Source organism: Stigmatopora nigra, chromosome 20, assembly GCF_051989575.1.
Source record: "Stigmatopora nigra isolate UIUO_SnigA chromosome 20, RoL_Snig_1.1, whole genome shotgun sequence".
Taxonomy (NCBI): Eukaryota; Metazoa; Chordata; class Actinopteri; order Syngnathiformes; family Syngnathidae; genus Stigmatopora; species Stigmatopora nigra.
In genome coordinates, this window is record NC_135527.1 from 3828117 (window position 1) to 3843839 (window position 15723).

At 40.7% G+C, this 15723-nt stretch overlaps 1 protein-coding gene across 1 annotated transcript; it reads left to right on the forward strand.

The window, feature by feature from the left end:
- Positions 1-1290: 1290 nt before the first annotated feature.
- Positions 1291-14258, forward strand: LOC144213393 (uncharacterized). Its single transcript, XM_077741834.1, has 2 exons — positions 1291-1683; positions 11804-14258. The coding sequence occupies exons 1-2, from the start codon at positions 1551-1553 to the stop codon at positions 13081-13083; spliced, it is 1413 nt and encodes a 470-aa protein (XP_077597960.1). The 5' UTR covers positions 1291-1550; the 3' UTR covers positions 13084-14258.
- Positions 14259-15723: the final 1465 nt, after the last annotated feature.

The window sequence follows — 15723 nt, forward strand, 5'->3', positions numbered from 1 at the left end:
CCCCTCCTTCAGCTGAAGTCTGGTAAATTCTCATCACGACCGACTTTGTGTGCTTGCTCAAATCCGAAGTTATTGAATGCATATGGAATAGATCCGACATATTTCTTACTATCTTGTGTATTGTTTCGTTGCCTTTAAACAAGGTGCATCTGTGTGTCTTGAAATCAAACTTATACCTTATTGGGTCAACTTGAGAGAATGAAATAATTTGCAATGGCAATCATTCCGTAACCGGTAACCGGTCAAATAGTTGCAGGGGCTATTTAGCCAGTAACCGGTCAAATAGTCACAGGGGCTATTTAGCCAGTAACCGGCCAAATAGCCTATATGGCCCCATATGACTAGGAATCCATTTGTGACAATATATATTATTTATTTCTATAGTTAACCCTTACCCGTCTTTCATATTTTCACAACTTTTTTCAACTAACAGTACACTATCTCAGCATTATATTGATATTGCTCTGATTTGTCTTTGCATCATCAAAACAGAGGGATATAACTTTAATGTAGACTATAGGCATAGACAATCCATGATGAGAATTGAAATTTGGCAATATTTCTTCCATTTCTAAAGCAATACTCACAATAATTGGCAGTTATTGTTTATTTTATAAGTGGCAATAACACATCAAATTTCAATTAGATTGGTTGAATGGTTTAGAAAATCCCCTATTCACTCAATGTTAAATAAGAGTCATTAAATTTCTATTCACCTAATGTTAAAATCTATCAATTGCATGCTAATTGGGTGAACATGAACATTTTTTAACTGTCCATCTGATCTTTATCTAATTTGGTGGGAAGTTTACCTCTTATAAAATAAATAATAACTGTCACATATTGTGAGTATTTGTTAAGATTTATTGAAATTATTGCCAAATGTACTGTTTATAAATGTTTGTAAATTGAATGTACTATAATCCAATTAAAATTAAAACATGTTTTCATATTTATAAGAAAATTACGTGAAGCCAAACAATATATTAACAGGGTTTTGATACTTGTGGACTGCAACATACATCATAACTCAAATTACAAATATAAAGTTTGAATAAACCTTAGGAATGATAACACTGTTTTTATTTCCGTTAAAAAAGAACACAACATATCGACAAAAATCAGCGATTCCGACACAATGTGTCTCCCAATATTGATTTTTACCCCAACATTTTCAAATATTGATTGAATATTATACATACGTGAAACGTCTTATTTTGAAAGGAAGGTTGGCATAACGGGAAACTGTCTTTCCCATCATGCACCACTGACCAGAAATCCGAGGGGGCAAAAAGATTGCCCGAATTGGGAGCGCTTACTTTGCGAATATTTGACTTTTTGCCCGTCTAATTTGTCTTTTAATTTCCGTCACTTAACTAAACTGAGGTATTGACGACGTTTCTAGAGTTATTAACTTCACGGATTCAACATCAGTCATCCATCTTATAACTGTGCAACTTTATTTAGCTTAGCTTCGTTAGCTGGCTGCTATAAAAAAAACAAGTCTCCATCAACACGTCGTCACAAAAGCCGAATTCAAATGGTGCGAAATGGACGCCATGAAAACAACGACATCAAAGTTGCAGGAGGAACTTTTTGACGTAAAAGAGGACCTTACACGTCACCACCACCTCGTTGATTGCAAATTAATGCAAGCAAAAGTTATTGTTCACAGACTAGAAGGTGGGTTCACGTTTGATGAGCATTTGTTTACAGTACACGGCGTGATTTATATTTTCCGTGTCCAAATGTTATTCTATTGATGTTGCAATGTATGTGAGACTATTTAGGTATGTGTACATTTTATTATCTCCCAATTCCATTTTAAAAGCCTGCTGTTGGGAATACTACCCGTGGATTACAATATTTTGCATGTGTGAAGACGTTGACTGCGTCTATTGGTCCAATAATTAATGAAACAAAATAAACTCCAGCTCACACAGCCGTACCCTAATTTACACATTTCTCAAATACACACGCCATTAAAAAAATAAAGAAACGTCTGTATTGTATAATAACAATAATAATAATAGTTGGAGTATTAATAGTTGTAGTAGTAATAGTAGTAATAATAATAATAGTAATAGAAGTAATGATTGGATTGGATTGGATAACTTTATTCATCCCGTATTCGGGAAATTACATTGTGGCAGGTAGCAAGAGGGTGATTAGACAGAATAAACAGCATCAATCATTAAAATCATCAAATCATTAAAACATAAAAGCCGCAAAACACAAAACGAACAAGAGTGGACAAAGCTACCGTGGCCGCCGGCTGCCGCTTAAACAGCGCCATTTGGTTGCGGTAACTGAATCGGACTCAAAAAGACATTGTAGAGTTGGACAAAAACTGGAACCCCACAGAACAGCAAAGCAAAAAGCACAAAGTACAAAGCAAATCAAAGTAAATGGAATCATCAAATCATTAAAAGATAAAAGCCGCAAAACACAAAACGAACAAGAGTGGACAAAGCTACCGTGGCCGCCGGCTGCTGCTTAAACAGCGCCAATTTGGTTGCGGTAGCTGAATCGGACTCAAAAACGACCTTGTAAATTGGGCAAAAACTGGAACCACACACAGGAAGTCTTCCACGAGATGGGGAACTGCTGCAGACTGTGACCAAGGTGGAGAATACGCTCTTGCAAGCTTATTTGCACAGTTACTCAGTAGTCTGAAGCTGAAGAAGATGGAATGGTTGGTCAGAAGCGTTGCCTCTTCTCCCAGCACTTTTGTCCAGCTCCAGACCTCCGGCGGTACCGAGGTGTTGCTCCTTCTGCTGCGTATTGTGACAGATAGTTCCATGTGTGTGACAGCGTAGGCATGGCTGGCTGGTCCCCCCCCCCCCCCCCCCCCCAAACAAAAAAGAAGTGGCCGAAAAATGCCAGGCTAACAGAACAACGAAAGTTGTAAAACATTAATAATAGTACTAGTAATAGTAGTAATAATAATAATAGTACTAGTAATAGTAGTAATAATAATAGTACTAGTGATAGTAGTAATAATAATAGTAATAGTAGTAATAATAATAATAGTACCAATGCTTGTAGTAAAAATAATAGTACTAGTAATAGTAGTAATAGTACTAGTGATAGTAGTAATAGTACTATGATAGTAGTAATAGTACTAGTAATAGTAGTAATAGTACTAGTAATAGTAGTAATAGTACTAGTAATAGTAGTAATAGTACTAGTAATAGTAGTAATAGTACTAGTAATAGTAGTAATAGTACTAGTCAGAGTAGTAATAGTACTAGTAATAGTAATAATAATAATAGTACTAGTAATAGTAGTAATAATAGTAATAGTAATAATAATTATAGTAACAAAAGTAATAATAATAATTGTAATAGTAGTAATAATAATAGTAATAGTAGTAATCATAATAATAGTAATAGTAGTAATGATAATAATAGTAACAGTACTAATAATAATAATAGTAGTAACAACAATAATAGTAATAGTAGTAATAATAGTAATAGTAGTAATAATAACAAGAGTAATAGTAGTAATAATAGTAATAATAATAATAGTCATAGTAATAATAATAGTAATAATAATAATAACAGTCATAGTAGTAATAATAGTAATAATAGTCATAGTAGTATTAATAGTAATAATAATAGTAATAGTAGTAATAATAATAATAATAGTCATAGTAGTAATAATAATAATAATAGTCATAGTAGTAGTAATAATAATAATAATAGTAGTAATAATAATAATTGTAATAGTCGCGATAATAATAATTGTAATAGTCGTAATAATAATAACTGTAATAGTCGCAATAATAATTGTAATAGTCGCAATAATAATACTTGTAATAGTCGTAATAATAATAATTGTAATAGTCGTAATAATAATAATTGTAATAGTCGTGGTAATAATAATTGTAATAGTCGTAGTAATAATAATTGTAATAGTCGTAATAATATAATTGTAATTGTCGTAATAATAATAATTGTAATAGTAGTAATAATAATCGTACATAGGCTTTGTCGTCATCATTGACTCGAAAAAAGCCTAATTGTAATCATACCAAGCTGCGTATGACGAAATTGGTAGTGTTTCTCCACAAGGTGTGCTTTCCCGGCAAAAGGCCCACATAAGTGATAATTTCAGACTCGTTGGCACCTCTGCCGTGATGGATACATCGCATTACCCCTTTGGGCCCAACCAAATCCCGGTGACTGCAGAAAAGGTTTGCCTCGCAGATGCCAACAAAGAAAAAAGACGGAAAAAAACTTACCTCCCACTGTATCCTCACTTACCTTCAGTCAGCCAGTCGGAGGCTGATCACCGCCCAACATCCTTCATGTTACCCCACTCCAAAGTTATTACACAGAAGGGATTGTGTGTTGTGCTACCGCAAGTTCAGAGCCCTGATGGCTGTTGGAAAATAACTGTCCTTAAGACCTGTAGCGTCTGCCAGATGGCAGCAGCTGGAATAGGTTGTGACCAGGGTCCCCAGCAATGTCCCCGGCTCTGCTGAGGTAACAAGGGCTAGCAATGTCTTCCACGATTTAAATGGGTAATTATTAATAACCTTCCGGGGGACCAAAAGACCGGCGACCAATCGACCATGTACCAAAACCCCGACTGCAGCTACAGCTGTGACACAAAAAATAAATAAATCAATGCTCACAAATGTGGTGAAACCACTTCCTAGCAGCATTTAATGATTAAATATGAATGCTGGAACTTTTCAGACATTACAACCGGGCCATAGACGTGAGTTTCCAGGGAAAACAACGCGATCAACGTCAATGGCTTACCGGCAAATATTGCCCAAAAAAGGGGTAAAATCCACTTCCTAGCAGCATTTAGTGATTAAATACAAACACAGGAGCTTTTCAGGTACCAGAACTTGGCCCACAATTGAAATATGATTTCAATTATGAAAGACTTATGAAAGTCGAGCCTGTCCTGTCCTATTTCTGGCATAGTCCGTCTTGAAAATGGCTTTAAATCAACGCAACAATATATTTGCTTGTGCAGCCCACTCCAATTACAGTTTGTTAGCTCTGGCGTCATAGTTGGTGAAAGCGATGACGTATCCCTCCGCCTGCAACAAGGCAATGACGTATCCTTACGCCCGCGACATTACATTGTAGTGTTGCCAACTTGAAATCTGATTGGGTAAAGCAACAGTCTTATTGACACTTGTTTAAAGCGGCAGAGCCCGCAGAACTGACTGTAAGGCTTTGAGGCAGATTTCTGACCCTGGCAACAAATAATGGCTGAAATGTGATGGGTTAAATGCTTCAATATGAAAACACACATCTGGAAGCAGTGCAACCAGGGGTGAATGCAATGACAGGCAGCTAACAGACAATTTTGAATTATTTATTAAGTATTGTTAGACCAGTGCTTCTCAATTATTTTCTGTTAGGCCCCCCTAGCAAGAAGAAAACTATCCCCCCCCCCCCCCACTTCCCACCGTGATTATAAAATTGTTACAAGTACAACATTTTATCCTTATGAACATTAAAGAAAATGAAAAAAAGAAAGAAATATAGTCAAAATTACAAAGAATAACTTTATTAAATCTTGTTTTAAATCTGCAACAGAAAAGATTTTAAGTGCATCAATGCCTGAAATAAAAAAATAAATGAGAGCGCCACTGCCAGCTACTGTAGTAGATGCGCAATTACACTTTATACTAGTACGGCCAAATAAAATCCTGTTCCCCAGGGTTACACGCGCCCCCCCAGGTATCGCACCACGCCCCCCCAGGGGGGCGCGCCCCACTATTTGAGAAGCACTGTGTTAGACTAATAATTTTAACAACTAACTCCAATTCCTTAACTCTGTCTTATCCCGTCTAACAACGGAGCGTGTTCAGCATCGGAGGAGACAAACCAGGGTTGAGCAAGTTAATCCACAGATGATTTATTCCTGACAACTTTATCCATACAGACCTCCAGGTCTCCCTCCCAAAGAATAAGCCCGCTGAGTGTTGATGTCCCAAGCGGAGAATGAGAAAAGACATTGCCCAGACCCTCATTTGCCCAGTTATAGTATAACAAAAATGCATATTCATTTGCTGGTTGACAAAGAAGCGGACTGGTCCACGGCTGCCGAGGGGGGTGTCTTCTTCCGGACTTCACACTCTCCATCCTCAAATCCACATCCTCCAGAGCATCTCTCTCCTTATCAGCATGAATCCAACCTCAGAAGAAGAATCTCAGACAAAGCCTTTTGATAATATTGTAATTGAAGGAACCCCGGACAACGCCTTTCGTTCACATTGTAATTGAGTTAAGAACAAGAGTTTAATCCTGCAGTAGTAATATCAAAGTGAAACGGCTACAATAAAAAGAACGAGTAAAATATGTCATATTCTTCATTATTGATGGACAAAATATAATATATGATTCAGATGTTTCTTAGGCCAGCAGAGAAGGCCCTGACGGCCCCCCACTGTAATTAGTTAATCAAAGTCAGGTGCTACTTATTTTAGAAGACACCTGATTGGCACCTCTATCGGTTGGAACAAAGACCAGGACCCACTGCTGCCCTCGGCTGAATCGATGTTACGACTCCCCCTGGGGTAAGATATACCAGGGAGTCGCAACTACCACAGCAGACAGGTTCGGTCAAGGATGAGTCCAGACAAACATTGCAAGTAGCCTTCAGTGATATTTTATTTACAACAAAGTTCACAAAAACCTAGTGTTACGGCTGGCAGCCTGGACACACCAGTAGGAGGTGTTTTATCTCCAGCTCTGGCTCCACCCCTGTGACAGAGCCCTGCCCAGGCCAAACACAGCTGTAATTAATTCCCCAATCATCCCTCCTGCCCTTATTTAAAGCCTTTTCAGTAGTCAGTTCATCCCTTCTTGCCCTGGCCCTTGCCTTGCTGAGTTGCAGGCTTGTGAGTATGTTACTCCGTTATATTTTGTATGTGTTGTTAATGATTTTGGGTTGCATAGGGGGACTTGAGATAAGTTTAGACACCCATGGGTATACATATAGTTTGTGCATTTAGACACAGTTATTCCCCTGTCTAGATTATATTACATCAGTTTAACAGTGGCATCCTTCGGTCTGATTTCCTGTATTTTGTGGGTGTTCATTTGAACACCTGTCTGGGAGGGGGTTTTACCGTGTTTATTTGAGGGTGCCACTTTAATATCTCGTGCTTCCCCTATGTTATCCCGTAGTCTGTTTTGTTGACTTTATTGTAAATAAAGATAACTGAAGGCTACTTGCAGTGTGTGTCCGAACTCATCTTTGACCGAACCTGTCTGCTGTGATAGTTGCGACTCTCTGGTATATCATACCCCAGGGGGAGTCGTAACAAGTGGGGGCTCGTCCGGGAGATCATTAAGATCTGTTATCACAGCAGCAGTTTGGTCATTGGTGGTACGGACTGCATGTGCAGTAGGCCGGTGAAGGCTGGGCAAGCAGAGTTGAGGTAGGCACAGTTAATAGCTATCATTCAGTCTAGTGTAGTGCTGTAACTAGCAGGATGGACTTTGATGCGGAAGAGTTCCTTTTTTTAACTTGGCACTGTAGATCAGGTTGACCAATGTAAGAGGAGAGATCTGTTAGGTCTTGCCGCTCATCTAGGGTTCACTCTGTCCAGGACTACCAGGCTAGCTGAATTGAAGCAGGAGGTTATCCATATATTAATAGCAGCGCAGTACTTAGAAGCCACAGGAGGAGCATCTGCGGGTGTTTCCTCTCAGTCTCTGGTCGATTCTGAGGAATCAGGCAGGATGGAGAAAGATGAGGTAGGCAGGGATGGTGTCACCTTGAATGTAAAGGCTCTAGTTATAAATCCCAGGGCTTGTTTAAAAGGAAAACCAGAGGGATATGGTGCTGTATCTATTGGGGAAAATGCCCCCATTGCTCTAAAGATATTACGTATGCAATATGAGGCTAGGGAAAGGGAGTATGCTCATCAGCTGGCCCTCAAGAAAATGGAGTTTGAGATTGAACTAAAAAGGCGGGAGATTGAACTCTTAAAGAGTTCTAAAATGGTAGAAAGTAGGGGGTTTAAAGTTAGTGAAAGCCTTCCGCTTGTACAGCCTTTCAGTGAGACGAACGTCGAGGCGTGGTTTGGTGCGTTTGAACGGATAGCACTGTCCAATAAATGGCCAGAAGAGGGCTGGGCTCTAGTCTTACAAAGGAAACTGACAGGGAAAGGCCTTGAAGCTTTAAGTACACTGTCGATAGAAGACAGGTTGGTATATGATAAGGTAGCTAGAGCAGTGTTGCGCGTTTACGAACTGGTGCCTGAGGCGTACCGCCAAAAGTTCAGAAATCACAAATTAAAGCCTGGACAGGCCGTGGCTGAGTTTGGCCATGAGAAAGAAAAAGCTTTGGAGCTTGAGCGTGTAGAGAAAGCACGTGTAGCTCAAGAACGGCTCGAGAAAGAAAAAGCTTTGGAGCTTGAGCGTGTAGAGAAAGCACGTGTAGCTCAAGAATGGCTTGCAAAAGAAAAAGCTTTGGAGTTAGAGCGTGTAGAGAAAGCACGTGTGGAGCAAGAATGGCTTGCGAGAGAAAAAGCTTTGGAGTTTGCACGTCTAGAGAAAGCACGTCTTGAGCAAGAACGGCTTGAGAAAGAAAGAGTTTTGGAATTTAAGAGGCAAGAGAGAGAAAAAGCTTTGGAGTTTGCACGTTTAGAGAAAGCACGTTTTGAGCAAGAACGGCTTGAGAAAGAAAGAGTTTTGGAATTTAAGAGGCAAGAGAAAGAAAAAGCCTTGGAGCAAGATCGACTAGAAAGAGAAAAGGCCTTAGAGCAAGATCGACTAGAAAGAGAAAATGCCTTGAAAGCAGAGCGAAAAGAAAAAGAACTGATTGAAAGAGAAAATATTTTGGAGCAGGAAAATTTAGAAAGAACAAAATTGGAGCAAGAGCGGCTTGAAAAAGAACAAAGCAAGAAGAAAATGTCCGCCGCGGAGATCAGCCTGCAGAAAGCACCCCAAGTTTCGGTGCCGAGGCCACGCAAAGTACTCCTGTCGCCCCTGGGGCCGCCAGTCGCACCCGTGCCGAAGCCACTAACCAGGCTTCCGGTGCCGGCCGGTCTTCCAGGCACAGTTCTTTCTAGCACTGTTCTGCCCAGCACCGTTCTGGCCAGCGACTGCCCGCCCAGAAGTGGTAGCAATGCTCCGGCGCCCCTGGATGATGGTGCCGGCGACTGCAAGAGCGGCAAAGCTCTGGCACCCCTGGACGAGGGAGTTGGCGACCCTCCAAGCAACCAGGGTAAGGTGCCTGACCGTTCTAAAATTCTAGTGTCTCCTAAAGGAAGGGGGCTTGGCCAAGACTTAAAGGACTGGCACGGACGCCCGCCAGACCGGCCAGGCATTGTCATCGGCTGGCGCGGACGCCCGCCGGACCGACCTCTTCCTCGTCTCGTTTCTGGCTGGCATGGACGCCCGCCAGATCGGCCACGGCTCATCACCGGCCGGCGCGGACGCCCGCCAGACCGGCCACGCATTGTCATCGGCTGGCGCGGACGCCCGCCGGACCGACCTCTTCCTCGTCTCGTTTCTGGCTGGCATGGACGCCCGCCAGATCGGCCACGGCTCATCACCGGCCGGCGCGGACGCCCGCCAGACCGGCCACGCCTTGTCATCGGCTGGCGCGGACGCCCACCGGACAATGCCCTATCTCAAGTTTAGGAGAGTTTTAACAGGAGTGTATTGATTGATTGGGGCAGGTTGGTGGTTCGGTTTCGTCAACAGGTTGACTCTTGAGGGGGGAGGTGTTACGGCTGGCAGCCTGGACACACCAGTAGGAGGTGTTTTATCTCCAGCTCTGGCTCCACCCCTGTGACAGAGCCCTGCCCAGGCCAAACACAGCTGTAATTAATTCCCCAATCATCCCTCCTGCCCTTATTTAAAGCCTTTTCAGTAGTCAGTTCATCCCTTCTTGCCCTGGCCCTTGCCTTGCTGAGTTGCAGGCTTGTGAGTATGTTACTCCGTTATATTTTGTATGTGTTGTTAATGATTTTGGGTTGCATAGGGGGACTTGAGATAAGTTTAGACACCCATGGGTATACATATAGTTTGTGCATTTAGACACAGTTATTCCCCTGTCTAGATTATATTACATCAGTTTAACAGTGGCATCCTTCGGTCTGATTTCCTGTATTTTGTGGGTGTTCATTTGAACACCTGTCTGGGAGGGGGTTTTACCGTGTTTATTTGAGGGTGCCACTTTAATATCTCGTGCTTCCCCTATGTTATCCCGTAGTCTGTTTTGTTGACTTTATTGTAAATAAAGATAACTGAAGGCTACTTGCAGTGTGTGTCCGAACTCATCTTTGACCGAACCTGTCTGCTGTGATAGTTGCGACTCTCTGGTATATCATACCCCAGGGGGAGTCGTAACACCTAGACTACGGGATAACATAGGGGAAGCACGAGATATTAAAGTGGCACCCTCAAATAAACACGGTAGAAAAACACTCCCAGACAGGTGTCTAAATGAACACCCACAAAGTACAGGAAATAAGGCCGAAGGGTGCCACTGTCAGAACTGATGTAATAAAAGTCTAGACGGGAATAACTATGTGTCTAAATGCACAAACTATATGTATACCCCGGGGTGTCTAAACTTATCAAGTCCCCCTAAGCAACCCAAAATCATTAACTTTGCCTACACAAATCCAAAATATAAAAAGGAGTAACATACTCACATTACCAGGTGAAGCTGGGACAATTAAACTTTACTCTGCACTAAACCATGTGCTTTCTTGGAAAGGAATGGACTCCACTGCCTCAGCAATTACAATCATAGGCAGCCAAAGGAGTCAGTCAGGAATCAAGCCTGCAAGTCAGCAAGGGCTGAACTGACAAATGAAAAGGGTTTAAATAAGGGCAGGAAGTGAATCTTGATTGGAGGAGGGATGATGGAGAAATAGTCACAGCTGTGTTGGCCTGGGCAGGGCTTTGTCACTGGGGTGGAGCCACAGCTCCATGTACCTGTAGAGAAAAGAAACCACACACCTCCTACATAGTGTGTGTCCAGGCTGCCAGCCGTAACAATCGGTTTGACACACGTGTTCTTGAGTTAGTTCCTCTGGTGTGACACTTTTACGTACTGGATAAACTCAGGAAGAACAGTCTTTAAACATGCTTTGTATAAGTCACCAGCGACAGACAATAAAGACTCCATTGGGGTGGTCAAGATGCTGTTTGTTTACAGCTGCTAGCAGGAGGCCGAAGCATCCGGTGGGTTGTAAACAGCCATTACAATGACAAACGTTAGCTCTCTAGGTAGATAGAAGGTTCTGCACCGTACTGCCAAGAGCTCTAAATCCGGGGAGCAGTGAGTGTTAATGATCTTACTGTTGCAGCACCATTAATTGTGAATGTCCACGTAAAGTCGCCCCCCCCTCTTTCTTTTCCCTGATAATTACTTAGAATGATCATTTCGGAATAGCGTCCGCCTAGCTTGCGATATCGCGGCGTCTGAGATTTGCGGGTGTAGCCACGTTTCCGTGATGAAAATAATTTTGTAGTTCCTCACAAAGCTGTTGGTAGCAATCTGAAGTTCCAAATCGTCCATTTTGTGGGTGATGGATCTGGTGTTGGAGAGTAATTAAATCCTGGAGACTGTAGAAAAAGTTTGCCTCGCAGATGTTAGTAAATAACGATAGGATTGAGAAAACAAAACACCAAACAGAGAAGCAAAGATCCGCTGCACTCGTGCGTGCCACCATCTTGATATCTTTGTTGAAAAAAAATGAATGTATGGTGCCCTCTTCCGTTCGGTTTCATTTCCGTCAACAAGACATTCAGTCATTTTATAATTGGAAAATTGTTAATCATTTATATTTGTGTCTTTGCAGGTTTCAGAAATGATCTTGGTGCTGGTGGGCAGGAGTCTGTTGACCTAGAAGGGGAAGTTAAGCTTCCCCAAATCAAAGAGGAGGAGCCAGAGTTCCCTCAACAACAAATGGGAGATGAGCAACTTCCAATCAAAAGGGAGCAAGATCTTTTCACCTGGTCACTTGGTGAGTTCGTGAAGAGGAAAGATGTTCTTGGCGTGGCCAGCAGAGGGGCGGAGCCTGCAAACACATCAACTTGGCCCTGGATTAAAGAGGAGGAGCCAGAGTTCCCTCAACAGTGCAAAAGAGAAGAGGAACCTCCAATCAAAAATGTGGAATGTGTCAAATGGTCAACTGGTGAGCCTTTCAAGTGTGAAGATGATATGGGTGTGACCAACAGAGGGATGGAGCTTCTGAGTGGAAGCTCAACAGAAGGATGGCGAGCAGAACATTTCATTGCTCCTTTATCAGATGGCAACGACTTGCTTTTTGACAATGATGATGTTGAAGATGTTAAGAAAAATCCCTGTGGCGACGAACTCTGCAAATGCTTTCAGTGTGGGAAAACTTTTGGAGAAAAGTCTTCTTTGAAAACACATATGAGGAGACACACTGGGCAGAACCCCTTATCATGTACAGTTTGTGGTAAAACATTTACACACAAGGGAAAATTTAAAATGCACTGCAGAACCCACACGGGTAACAAACCATTTTCGTGTTCAGTTTGTGGTCAACAATTCACACAGAAAGGAAGCTTAAATATTCATGCAAGAACACACACTGGTGAAAAACCATTTTCGTGCTCATTTTGTAGTCAAACATTCACAAATAAGGAAAAATTTAAAACCCACAAAATAACCCACACAGGTGAAAAGCCATTTTGGTGTTCAGTTTGTGGGCAAAGATTCAGAGAGAAGGGAAGCTTAAAAACCCACACAAGAACCCACGCAAGAAACAACACTGGTGAAAAACCATTTTCATGCTCAGTTTGTGGTCAAGGATTCAGAGACAAGGGAAACTTAAAAGCTCACACAAGAACCCACACAGGTGAAAAACCATTTTTGTGTTCAGTTTGTGGTCAAAGATTCACACAGTCAGGAAGCTTAAATAAGCATGCAAGATCACACACTGGTGAAAAACCATTTTCGTGTTCAGTTTGTGGACAATCATTCACACAGATGGGACACTTAAATCTTCACACGAGAACCCACACTGGTGAAAAACCATTTTCGTGTTCAGTTTGTGGTAAATCATTTTCTCAACACCAAAACTTAAAAAGGCACATAAGTACACACAGGTAAAAAGCCATTTTTCTACTCAGTTTGTGGTGGGAGATTTTCCCGAAAGAGAAGCTAAGAAGAACACTTATTAACCCACACTGGAGAACAATGTTTTCCTGCTCAGTCTGTGACCACAGATGTGCTACAACAGCCTAATTAAAAAGCTACACAATTCAAAAACATTTTCCAGGCGCAGTTAATGTGCCAACATTTTCACATAATGGAACTTTAAAAGAAGACTCAACAACCCACACAGGAGAAAAGCACCTTTTTGCTCAATTTGTGGCAGGAATATCTTAAAAACATAATTGCCCACATCGGTCAGAAACCCCTTTCCTGCTCAGCTTCTTGCCAGAGATAGAGTCGTAAGGATAGACTTAAAAGATGCAAATGTGTTGTGACAAGCAATAGCCAAGGACGGCTTTGCTTGTTTCATCAAATTCTCTATGAAAGTTCATTGTAATCAAAGTATAATTGTATTTTGCATTCTCAAAATCAAGTTAACACTTTTTAATGTGTAATAACAATCCACACTTCAAATACAGTATTACCTTAAGATACTAGTTCATTGCGGGATTGAGCTAGTATGTCAATTGACTCGTATCTCAAGTCAATTCTTCCCATAGAAATGAACTAAATATAAATTAATCCATTTCCATCCTAAAAAAACATCAAATTTGTTCTAATTTACTAATTTGGGAACCATCTGGTAGGCTCATATCTCAAATTTGTCTTGTATGTCTGAACACTTGTATGTCAAGGTATTTGTTGGGTTTATTCTGTATTACTATTATACATATATGTGTAGTTATTCATTTCTTTGTTAAATCATTAAATCATTCTTTCTATTGTTCGGCTCGGGGTCATAAACCACCTGATCCACTCTCACGTGGACTTCTTATCCAAGGATTGTTTATGCTAAATCTCACCCAGTATTGGGCTCTGAGGGGTGTTGATCGGGAGGCAGCAAGGACTCGGGATATCTGCCACTTTCATAACACTCGTGACGCACTTCGAGCTTCTTTATGTAATTGTTATATGATTGTTAGGTCAAATGAAGGCGTGATTGTTTTTATCCAAATGCCTTAAAGCCGTACGCGAAATACTGTTCGAGTGGATACTTTTGAAGACGTATCTTCCCTTAAGGTTCTTATCTGTGATCTAATCTATCTAATTAAATGTCAAATTGAATAAGATGTCTGCCTGCAGTTATTGATAATTACAAAGAAGGGTAATTATTGATGAACCTATCATTTGGTCCTTCGAGCCGGATAAGTCTTCAACCGTCAAGATTCCAGGCGCCCCCGTCGAAAAAAATCCGGCCCACCAAGGGTTTTGAAGACGCCGTGCGCACGGTCTCTTACCAGATGTCGAACAGTAGCGCCTGGGTTCCCGCTCCGATATATTGACCTCCATGGCTCATTACTATCAGTATTACTGTACAGACGCTCCCCTACTTACGAACGAGTTTGGTTCCGAGCGCTTGTTCATAAGTTGAAAGTGTTCATAAGTTGAAAGTGTTCATGAGTTGAAAGTGTTCATGAGTTGAAAGTGTTCATGAGTTGAAAGTGTTCATGAGTTGAAAGTGTTCATGAGTTGAAAGTGTTCATGAGTTGAAAGTGTTCATAAGTTGAAAGTGTTCATAAGTTAAGTGTTCAAATTGAAGTTGATTCAGTGCTATATTTTGTATTATAATTTATGTTTAAGGTTTATATAAATATATTGAAGGTTTATATAAGTGCATTTGTATGTTTAAGGCTTGTATAAGTAACCAGCATTGGTTTGTACTGAACAAAAACATTTAATAAAATAGAGAAAATACATACAGTACTGTATACATAAATTAGAGAGATGGAGAGAGAGGTTTACGAGAAATGTCCGAAAGAAGCTATCTAGAAGCTATCTTCTTTTTTCATCATAAATGATACGGTAGCACTGTATGGCATGATTCAGTTGATTTGCAGCTTGTGCAACGTTCAACATTTGGGTCCTTCTGCTCGATCTTTCTGTTTATAAATGGTACTGTGCACTGGAGATATCTCACGCATTTCCACACTGCCGAGGAAGGTAGATGCTGGGTGAGCTGAGCTCTCACAGCGCCAGGCTTCGATATTTGCGGCGGAAAGAAGCACTACTCAGAAAAAGGCGCGCAATACAAAATTTAACTTATGAACATTTTTCGACATAAACGCAATTTGCAGACATGTTCGTATGTACCGTTTGTTCGGAAATTGAATGTTCGTAAGTAGGGGAGCGTCTGTATAAGAAAATTGAGTGTCGTTGAAGATTTTATTTACTTCACAATTTTATGATGTAAATAATATGGAAAATGTCTTCACAGTTAAAAACACGCCTGAGAAATTTGAAAAATTGCGGTTTTTGTCTGTTGAATTGTTTGCAAATCCAATAAGAATATTGAGTGATTCATTTTAATGAAAATAATTGATATATTGAATCTAGGATTTAAGAAACAGTAGAAATATGGTGTGAAAGAAAATGAATTTGTTCAAAATAAGCAAATAGTACCATGTCCTTTTACTTTTGTCATATTATAAGATCAATCAAGTTTTTAAACCAATTTAACGTGTGATCTTTTGTGTTGTTCCAATAAAGCTCTCTTTTTGGTGAAAAATACTTTTTGGGTCTTTTTGTTGACAAAAT

Coding starts and splice junctions, on each gene's coding strand:
- LOC144213393 (XM_077741834.1), top strand. CDS start 1,551: ATGGACGCCATGAAAACAACGACATCAAAGTTGCAGGAGGAACTTTTT. Junction 1,684..11,803: donor TATTGTTCACAGACTAGAAG/GTGGGTTCACGT, acceptor GTGTCTTTGCAG/GTTTCAGAAATGATCTTGGT.